At 44.3% G+C, this 21,855-nt stretch overlaps 2 protein-coding genes across 2 annotated transcripts in view; both read left to right on the top strand.

The window, feature by feature from the left end:
* elna (elastin a) overlaps window positions 1-3,364 on the top strand; it is a gene marked incomplete at its 5' end in the record, with an annotated part of 89,912 nt that extends 86,548 nt beyond the window's left edge. The window contains one exon of the mRNA XM_083636597.1: window positions 1,150-3,364. Coding sequence (XP_083492723.1) covers window positions 1,150-1,217 — 68 coding nt within the window. The 3' untranslated portion in view covers window positions 1,218-3,364. The remainder of the gene's footprint in view (window positions 1-1,149) is intronic.
* A 932-nt stretch (window positions 3,365-4,296) lies between these two features.
* limk1a (LIM domain kinase 1a) overlaps window positions 4,297-21,855 on the top strand; it is a gene marked incomplete at its 5' end in the record, with an annotated part of 88,100 nt that continues 70,541 nt past the window's right edge. Inside the window, 2 exons of the mRNA XM_083636359.1 lie at window positions 4,297-4,354; window positions 8,615-8,714. Coding sequence (XP_083492485.1) covers window positions 4,297-4,354; window positions 8,615-8,714 — 158 coding nt within the window. The remainder of the gene's footprint in view (window positions 4,355-8,614; window positions 8,715-21,855) is intronic.

Genomic DNA, 21,855 nt, shown 5'->3' with positions numbered 1-21,855 from the left:
ATTGTTAGCAATAACAATTGACAACATGGCATTTCGCGGCATTTCGCGCATACAAACACTGCAGCCTCATGTCCACACAGATAGATGTTAGGCAGTGCTGTGTGTACAGCTGATTTAACGAGACACAAACAAAACAGAAGTGCTAAACAACATTACTACGATTACTACTACTGTTGTTGCGCGGCGCAGCCATCTTGGATTTTTGAGGTTGGGGCTGCTGAGACTCCTACGAGTTTGGAATGGGAAATACCAGCTCTGATGATGTCACCGCCCAACTCATGACCTTTGAAGTCGTAAGATTACCAGTCCCCAGTTATAAAGGAATGCACGATAATGTCCTCCTTCTCTAAGGGCTTAAAAGTTAAGGAAACAAAGAGACAATTTGGTTTTAAAGGACTCAAGTGAGAAATTTGGATTCAACTCTATTTTATGCAAACGTCTAATGGAGTAGGCAAAATTAGCCTCTTGCTGTGTGGTTGTTGGTTGGAGATTATGAAAAGCATATATGAGTAAGATACATTTCTTCTCTATGAAGATAGTTTAATATTATGCACATGTGACAGTTAATGTCCATTGAATCCCTCTCTTAAACTATGATAAGTAATCCTTAATAGGATTAGAGGGAGGATTGTAGTGAGAATTTAAGACAGTTAAGCCTCCAGCCCTGTAGGGAGCGCTACAGGAGCTGGTGTAAGGTCGAGTTCCCATGTTACATGACACGCCCACTGCTGTATAAAGACTTGAGGAGCCCTCCCCTAGGGAGGAGACTCAGCAGCAACTCTGTTAGGTAAGATCTACCTCAATTTGTTCTCTGAAATAAATATACCATGTAACCTTTATAACTTTGTAATTATTGATTTGCTAGTTTAGTCTCACAACAACACACACACATCCAACATGTCACAGTCTATGGGAGGGTCCACTAAAGCAAAACATTGAGGGAATCTCATTTAAAAAGTACTGGGAGGGGGGGGGAATTCATGATGAGCAATAAAAACCTAACCCAGAGTTGATGCAGATTCCCACATAAAGGAGGTAAAAGGCATTTGGGCGGGTTCACATAATGTTTATGGACTCGCATTATTCCTGTTACATGTATACTGCAAAAAGACTCAATTAGGGGTTCTCATCTTGATGGCCTCTTTCCAGGTGGCGTCCTTCCAGGCGGTGGTGTTGTTGCTGGATGCCAGGGCAAATTCTGTGGGAGGAGGAAGTAGAGGATCTCCCGAGATACAGTGTGACCTCGAGAAACCATGGTGCTACTGCATGATCTAGAATGTACATTTTATATGAAAACAAATCCCCCATTAGAGAATCTGTAAAGATGTTTTATAGCTATGTACTTGACTACAATGTCTGTTTTTATACAAAAACCCACCACCCAGAATTGTGTACGCTCTGATGTGACTTATGTTACTGATAGTGCCTTCAGTCATTAGTGTGGTCAAGTTAATCAGCTTTTACAGGCAAGTGAGGTTGCTCCCCTCTATGTATCAGCATATGTGTGACAATGCGTGCGTGTGGTGTGTGTGTGTGTTGTGTGTGTGTGTGCGCACGTGTGTGTGTGTGTGTGTGTGTGCGCGCACTTGTGTGTGTGTGTGAGAGATTTGGGCATATGGTTGTACTGTTGTGCGAAAGACTGTCTGTAGGCCTACTATTGGCTGCCTGCCTCGTGGGGGCAATAATGTGAAAGGTTGCCCTGCCCATTTTAATTAAGCAGGACCTGAGGAGTGTGTGTGTGAACAGGGAGGTGCTCTGTTCTCTCCTCAGCACCAATCTCCACTCTGTGCTGGCCTATCAGCCTGCGGTCTTCACATTTCTGACGTGTCAAAGACTTTGGGCCGGTAGACGTCACCTGTCCCCAGAACTAGGGATGCACCGATAAATCGGCCATATATCTGTATGGGCCGATATTGGCCTTCTTGACTGCAATCGACCATTGGCAAAAAAAGATGCTGTTCACCGATTGCCGTGGCTGATATTGATCAGTTGGGTCACATAATTTGTTGTTTGTTTCATAATTACATGACAGGCTCATTCAAAGATAGTGTGATAAAGGGCTCAAAATACTTTAAAACAGGTCAGTTATTTGTTTATAATGAAGATTTCTTTGTTTCCCTGTCAAAAAAGGCGTAATTCTTTTATATTTTAAACATCGTATTGTGTCGGCCCAGAATTTTGCAGTCAGTGCATCCCTACCCAGAACTGATGAATTCTGGCCATTCCCAGAATTGCTCCTGGCTCCCTATTTTCTCTGCTGCTATTTTTAGGCCTGCATGGGCAAAAAGCAGCGGGGGATCATGGCTCAGGCCAACCCATCTGCTCAGTAACATTGCCGTTCTAGTTGCCATGCAGTTCAAGTTTTCCTCTGTGTTTTTACCTTTAGTATTGCCAAAGTTGTGATGTATGAAGAGCGATTTCTGCTCTGAAGTATGGTATGCTGAAGACAATTAAAATGTGTTTCATTCAGTGCAGTATGTTTCTTTGAATGAAGTCAAAATCCTTTGGAAAAGCAGTATTGTCATTTTGATGCTTTTAGTTCCAAGTAGAATAGATGATATCACAGATTAAAAACTAAGACAAATCATTCAGATACTGCTCTGGCATGTACATTATGTGTGTATGTTCATACTATGAACTGCAAAAATGTTGATGTGTTAATAATTATGTGTCACTGTCCTAAAACCCAGGACAGGGTGCTTTAGTCTGCTTTAAATGTTTAGTCTCCTTTTAGGTTCTCTGCAGTTATTTACATGTATGCAAGTTGTCATTTCATCATTATTCACCGTTTTCTGCACATTCTTTCTTTGAATCATAGCAAAATGTGTGAACACGGAATGAGAACGATTTTAAGACGTTTTGTATTTCCTTTGCTTTAGCATTTAATCACTGTTAAGAACTGTAATACTGAATACGAACTTTGTTTAATGGGTGTGCCTATGTGTTCCTTGTCTGTGAGACATGAGCTCTCTGTGTTCTTTATTTACTTGAGTTGCTTTGAAAACGGCTTTCCAACACGTTCTGACCAAAGGTTCCTGAGCTTTGTCACCAAGTGACCCCATCTCTTTGTGTAATTGTGTACTGTACTTTTGTACTAATTTGATCCTCGCTCACTTAATATGTTCCTTTACTCGGTGCTGTGTAAGAACTGTCTTTGAGCCGCGCTGGGTCAGACCTTGTCTTCTGTGCCGTGGGATACTATTAATCTTTATTTAAAATGTTTTTTTTTTTTTTATATATAAGGAGGAACAGTGGGGTTTTGCACTTTTTTATTTTTCCACGACACGCATGTGACTTGTTCCGGATATCCTGGCATTTTATTTGCTTCATTACATAACAAAATAAAATGTTTTAAAGAACTCTGGATTGACTTATTTGTCGTCTTTTTCTTTTCATAAAGTGCATCTCATAGCTACAGTGATGTGACTGCTGATTAAAACAATCAGGACCAATCAGGTGGCTTATGTCCTGGGTTTGAGTCCAGTTTGGGACTTAATTTCTCTCTCTCAATCTTTCCTCTCCACTGTGAACTAACAAAGGTAAAGTACCCCAGTACCTTTAGTATACCAGTGCCAAATATAGTAGCCTATAGTACCCCGATCCTATATGCTACCTCAAAATGATGAATAGATCAATCTTGTGCAGATTATGACAAAACCATGCTATGTTCACTGGAGGCCAACTGTAACACCACAGGGCCCACAGAAACCAAACCACCGGCCCATGATCCACAAACTAAATGTGAGCAAAAGTTGTAATCCCATCTCATCTTAATGTCTACTACAGTATAGTACTAACTGTAGCACTATTGCCCCTATGACTATAATGTTAACCCTTATAATAAATGTCAGTAGGTTACTATACAAAACACAACAAAACTATAGGAATAACATGGGAATATTCGAAATAGTAGCTATAGTGGAGCCATAGGAGACAAATATACAAATTCACTGTTTACACTTCTACAGTAAGTTCTCGTTTGTTGTGGGCGCACTGGCGCACTGCGTGGTTACAAAAAAAAACGCGCAAATCCCAGGGATGGTTGTTGGTCGGCCAACCCGTAGTTTAGTAGCTTCCTCCTCCAGCAGCTACAGCGCTTCATTGGCCAGCAGCAGCAGACACCAGGCTCTCTTGAATGAAGCGCCGCATAAACTCCAGCAGGCAGGAGGAACCTGCGGGCGACGCGACGCACCGCACCGAGCGAGGCGAGCAACACGACCCACCGCCGGGGGCTAGCTGGCCGGGACACCAGAGCAGAGGCAGCCGGCTCTCACAGAGCTCCGTGTCGGAGAGTGAATGAGGTTGATGCTGCTGTGCTGCACCTGGAAGGACGAACGCATGGGAGAGGAGGAAGGTAAAGTCAAGGGATTATTATGTTTGATACAAACCAAACGCCGGTGCGCTGCGGGCTGCGTTCAGCACCCGGGCTGCCTGGGCGGCAGGGCGGGAGCGGCAGAGCATCCTTCTGGTGGTGCTGGCCGGGGACAGAGAGAGGATGCTGACCAAAATCGCCATGAACACTTTCTGCTTTACTTACTTATTTAACTTACATGAAATAGTGTTATAACGGCGGAGTGTGTGCAGGGGCAGCGCCAGGCTGTGTCCTTGTTTTGCTGCAACTGAAGCCATGTTTCTTCCCCGAGTTGATGCACCCATCATGTTCTGCACGGTGTCCCCATGCTACCCCTAACGAAACTGTTCGTTTACAAACTCACAAGTTGGACATATTTCGCCTATTAGTACGTTAGGCCATTGTAGAAATGCAATAAAATAAGGACCACACTGATGGAAAATTACACCATTGACATTGGTGAGCAGCTAAGCTTGAGTTATTTTCTCAGCTTCCCAGACAAGCAGGCTTTACCCTACATAACCCTCTGCTGGCTGAAGGCCCTGCAAAGTTCGTCATAATAATATAGCCTACTATAACTGCAATGTACAAAATGATATTGAGTTGCATCTCGTTTTGCACAATCCACACCTGAATGATCTCAAAGCTTAAATATCCTGCTCTATCTTCTCGTCTGCCTCTTATTCATCTCCACCTTTATGACTGGTAGAGATTTAACGAGGCAAATCTATAAAGATAATAATAATGGCTTTCAATTGGATTCCCTCATCAGCGGAGTTCATGAAAAGAGTCATGTACCATTGTGTAATAATTGATTTGGTACATTGAGACAATAATGTACATTTCCTCTGTGACTAATCTTGGACTAATACACATGTGTCACCATGTATCAGTCGATTGATAACTATGTAAAGTTATTCTAGCACAAGGTGTGATGTTACCTGTCATTGCTGGTGGAACCTGAGTGCAGGCTGTGTCTGTGATGGGAAACACTGTGACTGTACGGTGACTGTGCCAGCAGAGCCGTCAGTCAGGTTCAGGCTGAACAGAGTAATGTGATGAGTCACATTACATTAACGCAGCTTTAGCTCATCTGGTAAAGGTGTTCAAGGTATCAAATCATGTGTTATTCAGGTGAGAGAGAGAGAGAGAGAGAGAGAAGGAAGGCGGGGCATCCATTCTTAGAGAGCGACTTGGAGAGATTTATTGCCATTATTTTTGCACAGGTACGGGCAATACAGGTACGTTGTACTTCTTGTGCGTAACTCCCTGAGTCAGCTTCTTAAAAAAAAAAAACAAGCAAGCAACGAAAGGCAATTAAAAGAGCAGCATAGAAAACAAGTAGTAGATACACCCTATCAAAATACACTCCGTGAAAAGTGCACACTATATACAAAGATACACACTATTATTTATTGCAGATATATATGTGATGTGTGGCATGTCCAAAGATATTGCACAGTGAATGAATTGCACTGTTTCACTATGACAGTTGCTATTTCACTACATACAGCATGTGTGTAAGAATGTACAGTAGGTGTGTGTGTGTGTGTCACTAGCGTGTGCATGTGTCTGCTTGTGTGTGTGTGTGTGTGTGTGTGTGTGTGTGTGTCACTAGCATGTGCATGACATCTCTGAGACCCCTGCAGACAGTAAGGGGGGGGCAGAGTTGTCAGGCAGAGAAATGTTTCATTAATGAGGAGAGGAGAGGGAGAGAAGTCAGTGAAGGAGCGTAGACGAAAGTAAAGGCGTTAGCAGCACAAACCAGACCTGCTTCTAGCCAATACAATCAATACAAACTACTACAGCAAGACTGCTCACACAAGCAGGACAGAAATGAGCCAGCCAGGCAAAACCTCTGCCAACACATCTGTCAAGGGCGGCCCATGTTGAGAACTCTGAACTCCGAAAACACAATTTAGGTCTGTAGTATGTTGAAGAAAATAACACTTTTATGTTGAAATGTATGTGCATAAAGTGGCTTTGGAATGGCTTTATTCAGTTTCCCAGGCTTGTCATAGTGCCCACTCAGTTGGTATCAGACAGCTAGTGAACTGTCAGAGTGACTGTTGAAGCTTTGCAGTGGGGACAGACAGATCACACTGGATACAGACAGCTAGTGAACTGGCAGAGTGACTGTTGAAGCTTTGCAGTGGGGACAGACAGATCACACTGGATACAGACAGCTACTGGCAGAGTGACTGTTGAAGCTTTGCAGTGGGGACAGACAGATCACACTGGATACAGACAGCTAGTGAACTGGCAGAGTGACTGTTGAAGCTTTGCAGTGGGGACAGACAGATCACACTGGATACAGACAGCTAGTGAACTGGCAGAGTGACTGTTGAAGCTTTGCAGTGGGGACAGACAGATCACACTGGATACAGACAGCTAGTGAACTGTCAGAGTGACTGTTGAAGCTTTGCAGTGGGGACAGACAGATCACACTGGATACAGACAGCTAGTGAACTGGCAGAGTGACTGTTGAAGCTTTGCAGTGGGGACAGACAGATCACACTGGATACAGACAGCTAGTGAACTGGCAGAGTGACTGTTGAAGCTTTGCAGTGGGGACAGACAGATCACACTGGATACAGACAGCTAGTGAACTGGCAGAGTGACTGTTGAAGCTTTGCAGTGGGGACAGACAGATCACACTGGATACAGACAGCTAGTGAACTGTCAGAGTGGCTGTTGAAGCTTTGCAGTGGCGACAGACAGATCACACTGGATACAAACTGCAGGGAAGTAGTGAGGTGAGGAAGTAGTCAATAATAATGCAATAAGTCCATGAGGAAGTAGTAGCAATAAAAACAAATCTTTAGCTCCCTGTTCCTCTTACATCTTATATTGGTCCAGCTTGTAGTGGACACACTGGCGTTGTGTGGAGTGATGTGAGCGGCTGCATGGACTTAGGATCAACTCCGTTTAGACCACGATTACACCACAGGGATGAGTGATCAGTCAGGGATGAGTGATCAATCTGACATCTTTACATTCTTGGTACTTAATATGCCAACTGTCAGCGTGGCTGCTGTGAAGAGGCGGTGTCATGTGTTCTTATGCAAATTAATTGTAGCTAGACAGAGTATACTGTCTGTCTGCTGTGTGTTTGCTGTCGCTGCCTCTTCCTTCCCAGTGAACACATTTACATTTAGCAGTTACACGCACGCACGCACGCACACACACACACACACACACACACACACACACACACACACACACACACACTTGTGTTCTCTCTCTATCTAATACGATGCTGCAGAATAAATTGTTCCAAATCTGATCTCCCAAATTGCTTTTTCCTCAAAGTAAGTACTGTCTCCCTAATTCTCATCTACCATAAGTACCATTTTCCTCATGATAGAACGGGGGGATTTCCGTAGTCCACAGCTAATGAGGGTCATTTTCCCGGAACCTATTTTTAGCCGTCTGGTGTTATGGTTTGTATAGCTGCAGCTTAGCAGTTAGCACATAGCTACAGACTGGTGCATTCTCCTGGCAGTGGGCAGAAAGCGCCTTCATACTGCTGAGCTAAGAGGAGACAAACCTCACTGCACCAAGTGGGTTTGGGTCGGGTCAGCCTGAAAATACAGAAATGCATTTGACAAGTAGGAACTATGGGCTTTAGTCGGGTTTTGTCTCACAAAAATGAATTCTGTTCTTAGTTTGGTTCAGATTTGGCTCTAATGTTCCAGCCTGAGTAGTGCTCCAGTTATGTTGTTGACTAATGGTGCATTGTCACAGGTAGCTTACTGTATATTCATTCATGCTGTCTGAAGGCTTTGTTGGAGGCACTGTGGCCTGTGGGAGTTCTACACCAGTCTGCTCTCACTAGATCTCTATACAGTCTTAATGCAGCTTCAGCTCAGCTAATCAGCTGGAGCTGCTGATTTGCATACAGAGTGGGAAAATTGTCACATCATCACGCGCACTCACGCATGCACACACACACACACACACACACACACACACACACACACACACACACACACACACACACACACACACACACACACACACGCAAACACAGATCATCTGTTATTGCTTGTCATTGAGCAGTGTTATTGACCGCAAAACCATGCTAATCATAAAAAGTGTACAGTTAGTATTCCCTCTGTCTCATCCCTCTGTGTGTGTGTGTGTGTGTGTGTGTGTGTGTGTGTGTGTGTGTGTGTGTGTGTGTGTGTGTGTGTGTGTGTGTGTGTGTGTGTGTGTGTGTGTGTGTGTGTGTGTGTGTCTGTCACACTTCTCTCTGTGCAGCAGGCAGAAGCTTGCCCGTTTGTGCGGGATGCAAACAGAGGATCTACGATGAGCAGTACCTCCAGGCCCTCAACACCGACTGGCACACCATCTGCTTCAGGTACTGTGAACTACAAACTCACTGTGCACCGCTTTAAAGAGTCCTCTGAACTACAAACTCACTGTGCACCGCCTTAAAGAGTCCTCTGAACTACAAACTCACTGCGCACCGCCTTAAAGAGTCCTCTGAACTACAAACTCACTGTGCACCGCCTTAAAGAGTCCTCTGAACTACAAACTCACTGTGCACCGCCTTAAAGAGTCCTCTGAACTACAAACTCACTGCGCACCGCCTTAAAGAGTCCTCTGAACTACAAACTCACTGTGCACCGCCTTAAAGAGTCCTCTGGTGTTGGTGGAAGTTACTCACTGTGCACCACCTTAAAGAGTCCTCTGGTGTTGGTGGAAGTTACTCACTGTGCACCGCCTTAAAGAGTCCTCTGGTGTTGGTGGAAGTTACTCACTGTGCACCGCCTTAAAGAGTCCTCTGGTGTTGCTGGAAGTTACTCACTGCGCACCGCCTTAAAGAGTCCTCTGGTGTTGGTGGAAGTTACTCACTGCGCACCACCTTAAAGAGTCCTCTGGTGTTGGTGGAAGTTACTCACTGTGCACCGCCTTAAAGAGTCCTCTGGTGTTGGTGGAAGTTAAGAGTCCTTTTCCAGCTCGGCCTCCCTCTCCCTTACAACATGGCTGTGGCTGTTTACACGTCACACAATTACTTGGACTTGGGGCCGATTTCTTCTGGGTTGAAGAGTCGGGCGTCTGATGAGATCACGCACCTCTGTGGTATTTATTATCTCATCTTCAGTTTCCAAAATCAGTTTGTTTTCCAAAGTGAAACTTTGTCCTTTAATATGCCGGGTAATTAGCCCTGTGATGAACCACCTTAGCTTAGCTGTGGAGAGACAGGGATTGGTTTAAAGTTACCTTCTGCTTAGTCTCACTTGCCAGACTATCTCCATTTCGCGCTGTACCAGCGCAGGAGAGAGTTTGGCTCCTCTTACTCTCACTCTGGTATAGCAGGGGAAAAAGGCTCTGTTATCTTTACAAGCATCCACCGAAAGTACCAAACAGGCCTGCTTTATTGCACAATCCAAATCTCCGTCAAAACTTGCCATTTTCAGAGTGTAGGTTGAGTATTACTAATAAGTTCATCTGCCTGCCAGTTAGGATCTTCTCCGTTGACCAGATTTGTAGGTTCATCCGCAGAATCTTCTACCATCCGTCTTGCTGCCGATGGTGGCTAGCAGTGTCCCACAACAGATGGTGGTGTTTTACAGGGTGGGGTTGCTATCCCCACGCCCAACCCCAAACCTGCAGTGCCAGGTGCTGCTTTTCATCTGGCCTCTACCCTGAACCCTGCCCGGCTTGGTTGGACCCACTGGGGCTACGAGCCCCGTCGGGCCGGGCCGGTATAGCCTTCAGAGTATAAAAACATAAAATATACATTCTATTTGTGAGTAAAAAAAGTAGTTGAGAAGTTGGGTTGGGTTTTTTCTTCAAGCTGTCCAGCTGTAGCGTAAAATAAGTAAAATATAGGAAACGTAAACTTTTTATTCTATCTAAAGCCACAAAATAAAAACAACGATTTCACAAGGGAGAGATGCCCAGCTGGAAAACGAGGCCGGCCTTACACCAACTGCAGAGGAATCCTGTAACATTTAAACATGAAAGTTGTGAGCGGTCCAGGTGTAAGCTACACGTTAACCCTGTTACTTGTCCGGGTGTAAGCTACACGTTAACCCTGTTACTTGTCCGGGTGTAAGCTACACGTTAACCCTGTTACTTGTCCGGGTGTAAGCTACACGTTAACCCTGTTACTTGTCCGGGTGTAAGCTACACGTTAACCCTGTTACTTGTCCGGGTGTAAGCTACACGTTAACCCTGTTACTTGTCCGGGTGTAAGCTACACGTTAACCCTGTTACTTGTCCGGGTGTAAGCTACACGTTAACCCTGTTACTTGTCCGGGTGTAAGCTACACGTTAACCCTGTTACTTGTCCGGGTGTAAGCTACACGTTAACCCTGTTACTTGTCCGGGTGTAAGCTACACGTTAACCCTGTTACTTGTCCGGGTGTAAGCTACACGTTAACCCTGTTACTTGTCCGGGTGTAAGCTACACGTTAACCCTGTTACTTGTCCGGGTATAAGCTACACGTTAACCCTGTTACTTGTCCGGGTGTAAGCTACACGTTAACCCTGTTACCTGGTGAGCGGTCCGGGTGTAAGCTACACGTTAACCCTGTTACCTGGGCGGACACTGAATCTCCTGACATCACTGAGTACCTGTGCTGGATCCAGCCTCTTGTCCTTACTGTGGTATGTGTCCACACACTTTGCTTTGGTTACCTTCCCTTGAATCATTAACCTTGAATTCCAATCCGCTGCGTCGTATCTGCCCAACTACATTTCACACTGCATGTGGTCTCCTCAACATCTCCCCGTGGAGAAGAGTTGGGAGGCGCATGGTGCTGAGTGGGGGTGAAGTTTCACAAAGTCAAGGTGACCTTTGAACTTGTTAGTGCGAGAGTGTCCACTTTCCTTCCTCCTCCTTCAAAAAGACTGTTTTTTAAACCGTCTCGTTGATGTTCATGTAGCTTTGCTGTTTCTTACCGCTTTCTGACATTGTAGGTTTTGTCGATATGATTTTGCTGCCCTTGATAGCCACACACACACACACACACACACACACACACACACACACACACACACACACACAGCTCAACACTGGCCGGCCCACTGCAAAAAGCAGACACCCCCCCAAAAATATCCTAAACATAATTTGAAAAGCCCCCACCCCAATTTCAGGCAACCTCAAGATTTAGGGATGTGTGCACAGGGTCACACATACATAACATAATGTACCGATAAGGCATGGATATATCTTATCTATTTATTTATTTATTTATTTGTTTGTTTGTTTATTTATTTATTTATTTATTTATTTATTTATTTATTTATTTATTTATTTATTTATTTATGTATGTTGTATGTATGTATGTATGTATGTATGTATGTATGTATGTATTTATTTATTTATTTATTTATTTATATTTTAATGTAAAAAAAAACCTGCTTTTTGAAGCTGTAACGTATGGGGTTGATGCTGTGCTGGGTCAGTTTTAGCATGGTGTGTGTAGAGCAGAGTGGATCAGGCTGTTGGACACCATGCTCACATGTTCAGCTCTGCGTGCAATCACACCCCCCGGCGGGTCAAGCTGTAAGAAGTAGTCCAGGGATATTTCATTATTTATCGGACAAAATGGTCATGTGAGACCCACAGCACCAAGCAGCTCTTTCAGGAAGAGCTCACAGAGAATGTTGAAGATATGATCTAGCTTTTACTTCATTGCCTTGAAGGCTTTTTTCAGTTTTATTTGTCCTTTGGTGAGATTTTGAAGTTCTGTTTTCATAGACTCGTGTTTAATTGCACACAGGTAGGAAAGTGTCTCTCACACTTGGTGTGAAAGTAATTTGGGTTTCAGTGGAACCGAACCCGTCCGCTCCTCTCAGTCAACCCAAAGCAAGTGTACTTACTCTGATCATGCAGCTTGTGCTGGCAGCAGCGGGCCCGGGTCGGGCTCCAGCAGCGGGCCTGTACTTGCCAGGGTGATTAACATTTACATGGCAGCCAGTGAGAGTGCTGCTCGCTTTGACTTTCCCAGCAGGAGAGACGGCAGGTTTGTGTTTCAGTCTTAAGCTGGTTATTCGGTACATTAGGTTAGGAGGTTTGAGTGCAGAGACCGTGTGTGTCTCCTTACAGAAAGTCCTCTATCTCTTCTTATTCATGTCAGAATATACTGCACTGTTTCACCACTAGGGTTGTGCGATGTCAACAAAATAGCCATCGTGATGGTTCTACATTGAAACTGTGGGGCAGGTTTGGGGGCTGGGGCTGTGTGTGTATATATGTGTTATGACAGCAGTGCCTGCCTGGCAGCCAGAGCCCAGAGGTGTGTGAATGCAGTGGATAAATGCTACTACTGTAGGTACATTTTAAACGTGTTTCTGATGGCCGCAATGAGCCTCGTTACTAAAATCTTTAATTACAAACCTGTTTGCCCGTCGCTTTGTCCTTTGATCTGCGTCTCCCACCTTTTTCTTTTTTCTCTCGCGTCCTGCTTACTGTCAAAGCGTCCTCCACATGCCGCAGCATGTGAAGCATAATGAGCTGACCACCTAATCCTTACTCTCAAACATGAATTTGAGAAACAGGTTTGTAATGAAAGATTTTATTAACGCTGCTCAATGCGGACATCAGAAACATGTGTAAATATACAGTAGTAGCATTTATTCACTGACAAAATAGTCTGAACACTGACTGCTGCGTCACACATCTCTCTGCTCGCCATGCAGGAGTCACTGTCTCTCTTTCTCACACACACACACACACACACACACACACACACACACGTGCACACACACACACACACACACACACACACACGTGCACACACACACACACACACACACACACACACACACACACACACACACACACACACACACACACACACACACACACACACACACACGCTCACACACACTTTGCGCTCACACGGCCCACATGGACATCACGATGGTCCGATGTGGAAGGCTAAGAGGTGGATGGGGGTCGGCCCATCAACGATGGTCGATGCCATCGTCCATCGTGCAGCTATTCACCACACTTAGTAAGTAATAGACTGTAATGTGTGTGTGCGTGTGTGTGTGTGTGTGTGTGTGTGTGTGTGTGTGTGTTTGTGCTGCTTCCCACGTATGTGTGTGTGGGTGGTGAGATTGCATGTGTTTCTTTGTACCCTTGTTTTTACCTCATCCAAACAGATATCTTGTTTCCTAAGAAAGAAGTAAACACAAATCTAGTCCAGCGAGGTGATTCTTTGGAGCCTAAAACAGAACACAATACGTTCTCTAAATAAGGTATTTTTTAACGTTTACATTTTTTATTTTGTTCATTTTGACAACTTGATTGTGGCGTACACTACACTGAGACCTGCGATAACGAGTGTGTTTACATGAACACAAATTATAAACTGTTTATTATGGGATTTCTAGAGTTAACTGATTATTCTCTGTTGTTTATTGAGTGCATCATATAAACACACTCAGTGATGCACGATGGTCACATGTGCTCTGCTGCTCTGCTCTCTGCCAGTCAGTTCTGTTTCTCTTTCTCCGTCCGTTCCATCCAGAGAGGCCAAACATCTTTTTCCCCCAGAGATTGAGGCGTTTAACCGTGCGTGCACATTAAAATCCAAATGCTCAAAGTGCTCTCTGTCAATTCTCTTAGCATAGCATCTTCTCTGGAGGGCTCGGATTATAAAACTGCCTATCTGGCCTTTTCTCGTGTTTACATTACATGACATGCTAATGATGCTATATGTATAAAAAGTGTGGAGGCGTGAAGAGAAATATATATATATATAATATATAATATAATATATATACTGTATTATATATTATTATATATTAAAAATATAATATAATAATATATATATATATATAAGGTCATTTACTCTTCACGTGGATAGAGGGCAGGCTGCCACCTCCTGTTTGATGGCATCATGCATCTGAGCCCATGAATGAGAATGGATTCACAGATGGGTCAGACACACTAATGGTCGTCAATTCTCTTGGCGCACCAAAATGCAATTTGAGACATCCGCCGTGGCATCTGCCATGTCAGGACAGGAAGTTCTGCTCGCTCGCCCTGTCCAATTCTTCAATGTAAATTTAGATTTTGAGCTGAAAGAAGATGAAACCAAAAAGGTTGTTATGGTGTAATTTCCCTCGCTAGCATGCAGCACTTTTGAGTAAATAATGTTGGTTCAAAACGTCGACCCTCATACCCTCACTCATTAAGAGGCGTGCTTCTGTTTGTCTCGTCATGTTTTCAGATGAAATGCGGCGGCAGAAACATGAAGTGATCATTCCCATTAGCGCTAACGAGCTCATTAGGATGAGTCAGGCGAAGTCGTGCTCTATTGAAAGTGTTTTACGACTGTTCCACATATTATTCATGAGACAGAGTTGTTGTTGTTGTTGATGTTGCTGCTGCTGTTGTTAGTGGTGCTGTTATGTAATACCCCCCCCGACCCCACCCCCACTCTCTCTCTCTCTCTCTCTCTCTGTCTCTCTCTCTCTCTCTCTCTCTCTCTCTCTCTGTCTCTCTCTCTCTCTCTCTCTCTCTCTCTCTCTCTCTCTTAGTTCCTGCGGTGGACTAACCGTGTTTCCGAAACACAAGCAGGAGATCGAACAGCTTTTCGTGGTGTATTTCTCCTGAGATGTTTATTGTGTTGTTCTTCTATTCACGGCATATTCAACTTGACAGGAAATCAACCTGCTTTTGCTTTGAACACATACTGATTCACATTGTTTCATATTCAGTATACTTTAACATTTTTACATGATTCTTTTATGAGTCCATGTCAAACACATACACTCAAATCCTCTAGCATCCTCCTCCAGTGACAACATCAGCTCAGATTTAGTCAGCTGATGTCGGTGTTGTTTTGTCTACTCCTCACTGCTATATCAGTTCTGTGAGGTAGGAGCTGTCATCACCGGTGCTTCACTTCACTCTCCCTAAGCTAACATGGTTAGCACTGCAGATCGGCTAGCGCAGTGTGGAAAACCAGCCACACTGCTCCATCTGGCATTGATGATTTCCACCGGCTGGACCTCTGAACAGGAAATCTGAGGAGTGGATCTCGGGCACAGGGCCCGGGAGAGTCCATGATGGTTTTTAGTGTGCGTGTTCGTGTGTGTGTGTGTGTGTGTGTGTGTGTGTGTGTGTGTGTGTGTGTGTGTGTGTGTGTGTGTGTGTGTGTGTGTGTGTGTGTGTGTGTGTGTGTGTGTGTGTGTGTGTGTGTGTGTGTGTGTGTGTGTGTGTGTGTGTGTGTGTGTGTGTGTGTGTGTGTGTGTCAGTGTCATACACTAGGGTACAGATGGACCAGAGATGAGGGAGCGAGTCACATCTGGCTGCTTCAGCATATAGATCAAAGTCTCAGCGGGGTGTCTTTGTTAAGTGTTGGGTTTATGCATTTCTCTTGTGTGTGTGTGTGTGTGTGTGTGTGTGTGTGTGTGTGTGTGTGTGTGTGTGTGTGTATGTGTGTGTGTGTGTGTGTGTGTGTGTGTGTGTGTGTGTGTGTGTAAACATTTGACATAACTTCGTTGCACGCAGATTTTGTGTAATTTTCCAGTGCACACTCTGAAAATACATTTTGAGTGTGTCATCATGAGGTGGGACGTCGGTCAAAGAGCTCTACCTGCTTCTGAACGTTGTGCCAGCTCCCTCAGACCCCTTTGAGATTTCAGGAGGCCGTTTGATGCATTATCACAGCTGAAAAGACAGTCTAGCGTTTCATTTAAGGACACACCATGTCTACAATGTAGGGGGACTCGTCTGACCCTGATCCAAGGCCAAGGAAAGGATTGTTATGGAAAAGGGGGATTTAAGATGGCTTTGCGAGTCAGACAAGACTTCCGTGGAAAATGTGCCTGTGCTCCCAACGCGAGCAGCCAGTGGCACTGGGGAACGCAGCTTTAATCCAAACAAAAAACCTAAATCAAAATGTCCTGCAGCGCTGCTGCAATGTGGATTAGTCCAGTGAAATGGAACTGAGATGGAAAAACAAGAGGAGAATGACAAATTGAAAGTGCAGACTGAGTGTTATTTGGAGGCTGGAGGCTGTAGAGTCCCAGGGGTGGAGGGAAAACACTGTATTTTGGGAAAATACTCGCAGAAGCATGTTATAGGCTTCATGGGAAAATGCCGCAGCACTCTGACTGAAAACGGTTTTCCCATTGGTTGTTTACTCGAACGTCCAGCCTGAGTCCCACAGCTCAACTTCACAGACTTCAAAGCAGCACACAGTCAGAGTAGACTACTTTCCTATTTGGGATGTATCCAAGCCACTTTGGTCTATTCTTTACTGATACTGACTACGAATTTACGAAAGTGGCTGATACACAGTACTGATCTGATACAGTACTTTACTTCTGTACCGGACTTAGAATGTGCATCATTCGGCAAAAAGTGAAACGGTAAAATTTTTAAAAATAGAGTGTTGTCATTTGTGCATGAATGACATCACTGGTCCACACCTGAACTCAAATCAACTCTCAATAACTGTCAAACGAAATGAATGCCTGCAAAACTGTTTACAGTTTTCGCATACGTTTCAGATCATGTGCAAAAATAAATCAGCATTGATTTTGCGTGGAGTTCCCCTTTAACATTCAATATTGTCCCAATGAAACTACCAGTGGTGGTGGCACATCCTTACTTTCCTATCACTGCTTCTGTGTGAGCGCAAAATGCTGTGCTTTCACTTTATTGAGTTTTCAATTGGAAACGAAGCCGCTCTCGCCTCCTCCGAGAGACGTTTTATGTTCCCATCAACTCTACTGTGACTGTGTAAAACAGTCATATTTCTCTGAGGCGTGTTCCATTTCTAGCTGCGCAGAACAGTGCTTCAGATTGACTGAATACTATAGTATGGCTCTCCAAAAGAAGGTATTAAAATGAGCATTTGACATTTTGTGCTACCACACAATGCCAGGTGTGAGTGCAAAACCAATCACAGTGTTAAGCTTATTAGTATATAAGGTTCTAGTGGCCAAAATTTCACATTTGCACATCATATTTGTATCCGTTTATCTTCAGCCTGTCCTTTCACTGAATATCACACACTTAATTTCATCAAGGTAATTTCCATTTGACTGCTGGATGAATAAAACAGCTGCTTAACTCTGTGCACTGTTCATGTGCATAATATAACGGTCATCTCTTCTATATGTGATGAGTTTGACTCCTCTGCTCTCTCTGCAGTGTCACTGCAGTAACAGTGCTGCTCTGTCCTGTTCCAGTACAACTGTCACACACTGTCCCACCTGCTGCCCCCCAGGGGCTGCAGTCAGATGCTGCTGCCAGGTCAGCACTTGGACAACGCCTCTTTGTACACTATAGGTTATTATGCATACGTCTACATTGTAAACATACTTTCTGATCATAGTCATAGACATAGTGGTGTCTAATGTTTGGAATGCATTTCACACCTTGACAATATGCATATGTAGACGCATACAGTTTGGGCAACATTGTCCTTTCGGAAAGACCAGCTGAGCTGATACAACGGAGCTTTTCCTCTGTCTTCATGTAGAGTAAGATAGTCCTAACATAAAGCAACATATCCAAGCATACAAAAGGTTTAGGTTACGTTACTGATTACTGAAGGTTACTGAATCATCGCAATTGGAATATCCTGGTTGATCAGGCTATCGGTTAAATTAATCTCATCTCTGGACCCAATTTGACGTCCCGGTTGTGAGGTACACAAACAGAACCCCCAGTGACTCAGCAGTTTTCTACCTGCAGCTGAACTCTGCCTGGTAACAGAGGCTGCCTGCCTGCAGGGAGGGGAGATAGGCACACAGACAAAGTGTTTGTCCCCAGCAGAGGACTCATGGCAGCAGTGGAGACAGACCCACAGACGAGCTCTTTGTCCCCAGCAGAGGACTCATGGTGGCAGGGATTATTGACTGAACTGAGGTGTGGCAGTTCATTCATACCATTTAGATTCATGCTGATAGATGAGCCTCAGTCATCCTGCCTATCAGACTCAGCCACACCTCTCTCTGCCTGTGTGTCCTCCTGTACAGTCTACACAAAGTCCTCTGGAGAATACAATCAACTCATTGTGTTCTGTTTTACACACCCTCCTGCTATATTGATCTACTATATATATATATATATATATATATATATATATATATATATATATATATAAAGAGAGTCATCTGCGTTCACTCCAGTCCAATGACTTTTTTTTCCTTTCTTCCTTTTTTTTGTTTTTGTTTGACCTCGCAGTAGTTTCCCGGAAGTAAGGTTAATCTGGATTAAGCAGTGCTGTAGAATTGCAGCAGAATTGAATGGTTGTGATGTGCTTTGAAATATACAATCAAATTGTATATTTTCAGCATCCTTTTATGCATTCAAACAGCCCACCACATACTTCCTGGAACTATCCTTGGAGCTCTGGTTGATGCTATAATGGAGCTACGTGAGTCACGTCACGATCAAGCATTTTGGACTTCCGTCGTTGGCGCGACTCTCTCTTTGATGACTCTGGCCATAACCAATCCTATTTTTGGTCATGTGTAAACTGAAACTGACAGAACCCGACACGTCTCAATGTTTGAGATCAATGCAGTCATTGCTGGGTGAACTAGAGCCTCTCTGTGTCTGAGTTTGTCTGATTGTCTGAGGTTCCATAAAAAAAATATATATACATGTATATTTTTCCTGACGCGAGTGAAGGAAATCAGCAGGGGTACTGCACCTCTGCTATGTTTCAGTGAAATGCTGATCTTGTGAAAGGAATATGCAACGCAGGTCAGTTAGACAGTTGCGGTTATTCATAATTATTTTATCGCTGAACAGCTTTATTACATCGTTTGTCTCTTGAACATACAGTACACATTGTGTGAGCACAGACTCAGTGGTTAGCACTGTCGCCTAGGGCTGCACAATTAATCGTACTTTCATCGTCATCGCAATATGAACATGCGCAATAAACACATTGCAAAGACTGCCTGAAACGCAATGAATAACAAAAGTGGTTTTATTTACATGCGTCATGCATTCCCACTCAGCATCTGATCATTTTGTCTTGTGTTGTAAATCCAGCGTACACCTTTCCCTTGCAACAGTGCGCTCCGCCCTCTGCCAAAGCCCAAACACGCTGTGTGTAGTTTCAGCTAGAGTCAGTGTGTATTTCATTTCTTTATTCAGTGGGCATAGGCTGTGTTTGGGGTCTATGTTAGCATTATTAAAGCAGAAGGACATAGGAACTGTATAGCTAATATGCATACTTTAATATTTGTTTATTTATCGCAAGTCGTATCGTCATCGCTATATTGAACAATGTTATCGCACATCGCAGATTTTCCTCATATCGTGCAAGCCTAGTGTCGCCTCACAGCAAGAAGGTCCCAGGTTCAAAGGTTCAAAGCCCAGTCTGTTCCAGGTCTTTTCGGTGTGTGGAGTTTGCATGTTCTCCTCGTGTTTGTGTGAGTTTCCACTGGGTGCTCCGGTTTTCCTCCCAGCGTCAAAGACACGAGTTGCCGGCCGCTGCACTGCTGTGCTGATGCCCACTGCTCCTAGTTTTAGGTAGATAGATACCTACTGTAGTAGAGGATGGGTCAAATGCAGACTAGCATACAAATGCAAAAACACTAAAATAGACTTGTGCTTTAAGAGAACAGCAGATGTTTCAGATTGCGTCAGCATGTCTGGAACAGACTCGGTGGCTGGTTGCTGACACAGACAGAGGGAGCAGTGCAGTAGATTCAGACTCAGTTGGCTTGTCAGTATGTACGGTCTCATTCTGCAGAGGTTGCAGCTGAAATGGTGAGAAGAAGCCTTCAGCTCTGGAAAAAAAGAGGCTGCACTTCCAAATGACACAATCTCCATTTAAGATCTCATCTTATTCGAGAAATGAGAAGATGCCGTCTCAATCGAAACTGTAACTGTCACTTGATTGGCTGAGAACAGCCCTCCCTGCTTCATCCACCCCTAATGAAACACCCCAGGTGTCCCACCATGAGGAGGAGGATGGCAAATTGAATTAGTTGAGAGAGAGAGAGGAGATAAAAGGCTTGAATAGATAATAGGAAGATTATCTTTTCTGCCCTTCAGCGTGGTCACATGCTTCTGATGGCGTAGGAAGTGGACAGTGTACATAGCATTACACGGATGAGGGGTGGCTCCATACAACTCCCTGCATGAGGTTAGAAAGGAGAACTGAGTGGCTGCGGGCGGGACGAGTGATGTCACGGGGTCACGGCGGCTCCCACATGACGCGCAGAGGACAGGAAGTAGCCGATAAAGAAGTGTGACCCCACTGTGTGCAGTGGAACCGTGAGAGAGAGAGAGAGAAAAGAGAGAGAGACATGAGAGAGAACAGAGAGAGAGAGAGAGAGAGAGACAGACAGGAAGGCCAGTGAGAGAGTGACTGACATTCATGGTTGTGTGACAGCGAGGCTGTGTAGCAGTGGAGGTCTGAGCTGCGCTGGTTCGACATCAGTGCCGCTAACATGAGTCTGCTGCCCGGCTGTCACAACAAGGCCCTCTCTCCCACGGGTGACATGGGCCAGCGGCGCTGCAGGATTCGCTTTCGACACAGAAAGTAAGTGGAGCAGTGAGTTTATGTGGCTGGATGCTGTGTTGTGTTGTAAGTTAAGAATGATCCGGTTGGATGCTGTGTTGTGTTGTAAGTTAAGAATGATCTGGTTGGATGCTGTGTTGTGTTGTAGGTTAAGAATGATCTGGTTGGATGCTGTGTTGTGTGGTAGGTTAAGAATGATCTGGTTGGATGCTGTGTTGTAGGTTAAGAATGATCTGGTTGGATGCTGTGTTGTAAGTTAAGAATGATCTGGTTGGATGCTGTGTTGTAGGTTAAGAATGATCTGGTTGGATGCTGTGTTGTAAGTTAAGAATGATCTGGTTGGATGCTGTGTTGTAGGTTAAGAATGATCTGGTTGGATGCTGTGTTGTAAGTTAAGAATGATCTGGTTGGATGCTGTGTTGTAGGTTAAGAATGATCTGGTTGGATGCTGTGTTGTAAGTTAAGAATGATCTGGTTGGATGCTGTGTTGTGTTGTAGGTTAAGAATGATCTGGTTGGATGCTGTGTTGTAAGTTAAGAATGATCTGGTTGGATGCTGTGTTGTGTTGTAGGTTAAGAATGATCTGGTTGGATGCTGTGTTGTAAGTTAAGAATGATCTGGTTGGATGCTGTGTTGTGTTGTAGGTTAAGAATGATCTGGTTGGATGCTGTGTTGTAGGTTAAGAATGATCTGGTTGGATGCTGTGTTGTGTTGTAGGTTAAGAATGATCTGGTTGGATGCTGTGTTGTGTTGTAGGTTAAGAATGATCTGGTTGGATGCTGTGTTGTAAGTTAAGAATGATCTGGTTGGATGCTGTGTTGTAGGTTAAGAATGATCTGGTTGGATGCTGTGTTGTAAGTTAAGAATGATCTGGTTGGATGCTGTGTTGTGTTGTAGGTTAAGAAGGATCTGGTTGGATGCTGTGTTGTGTTGTAAGTTAAGAATGATCTGCCTGGCAGGCTGGCATTAATGTTTTCATTTTCATAGAGTCGAACTGAACTTTCATCGTTACGGTTCCACCCTGTTGCTTTG

Source organism: Poromitra crassiceps (assembly GCF_964638095.1).
Source record: "Poromitra crassiceps genome assembly, chromosome: 5".
In the NCBI taxonomy this organism is placed as follows: domain Eukaryota; kingdom Metazoa; phylum Chordata; class Actinopteri; order Beryciformes; family Melamphaidae; genus Poromitra; species Poromitra crassiceps.
The sequence above is the reverse complement of the archived record's forward strand: the minus strand, read 5'-3'. Positions and strand labels throughout refer to the sequence as shown.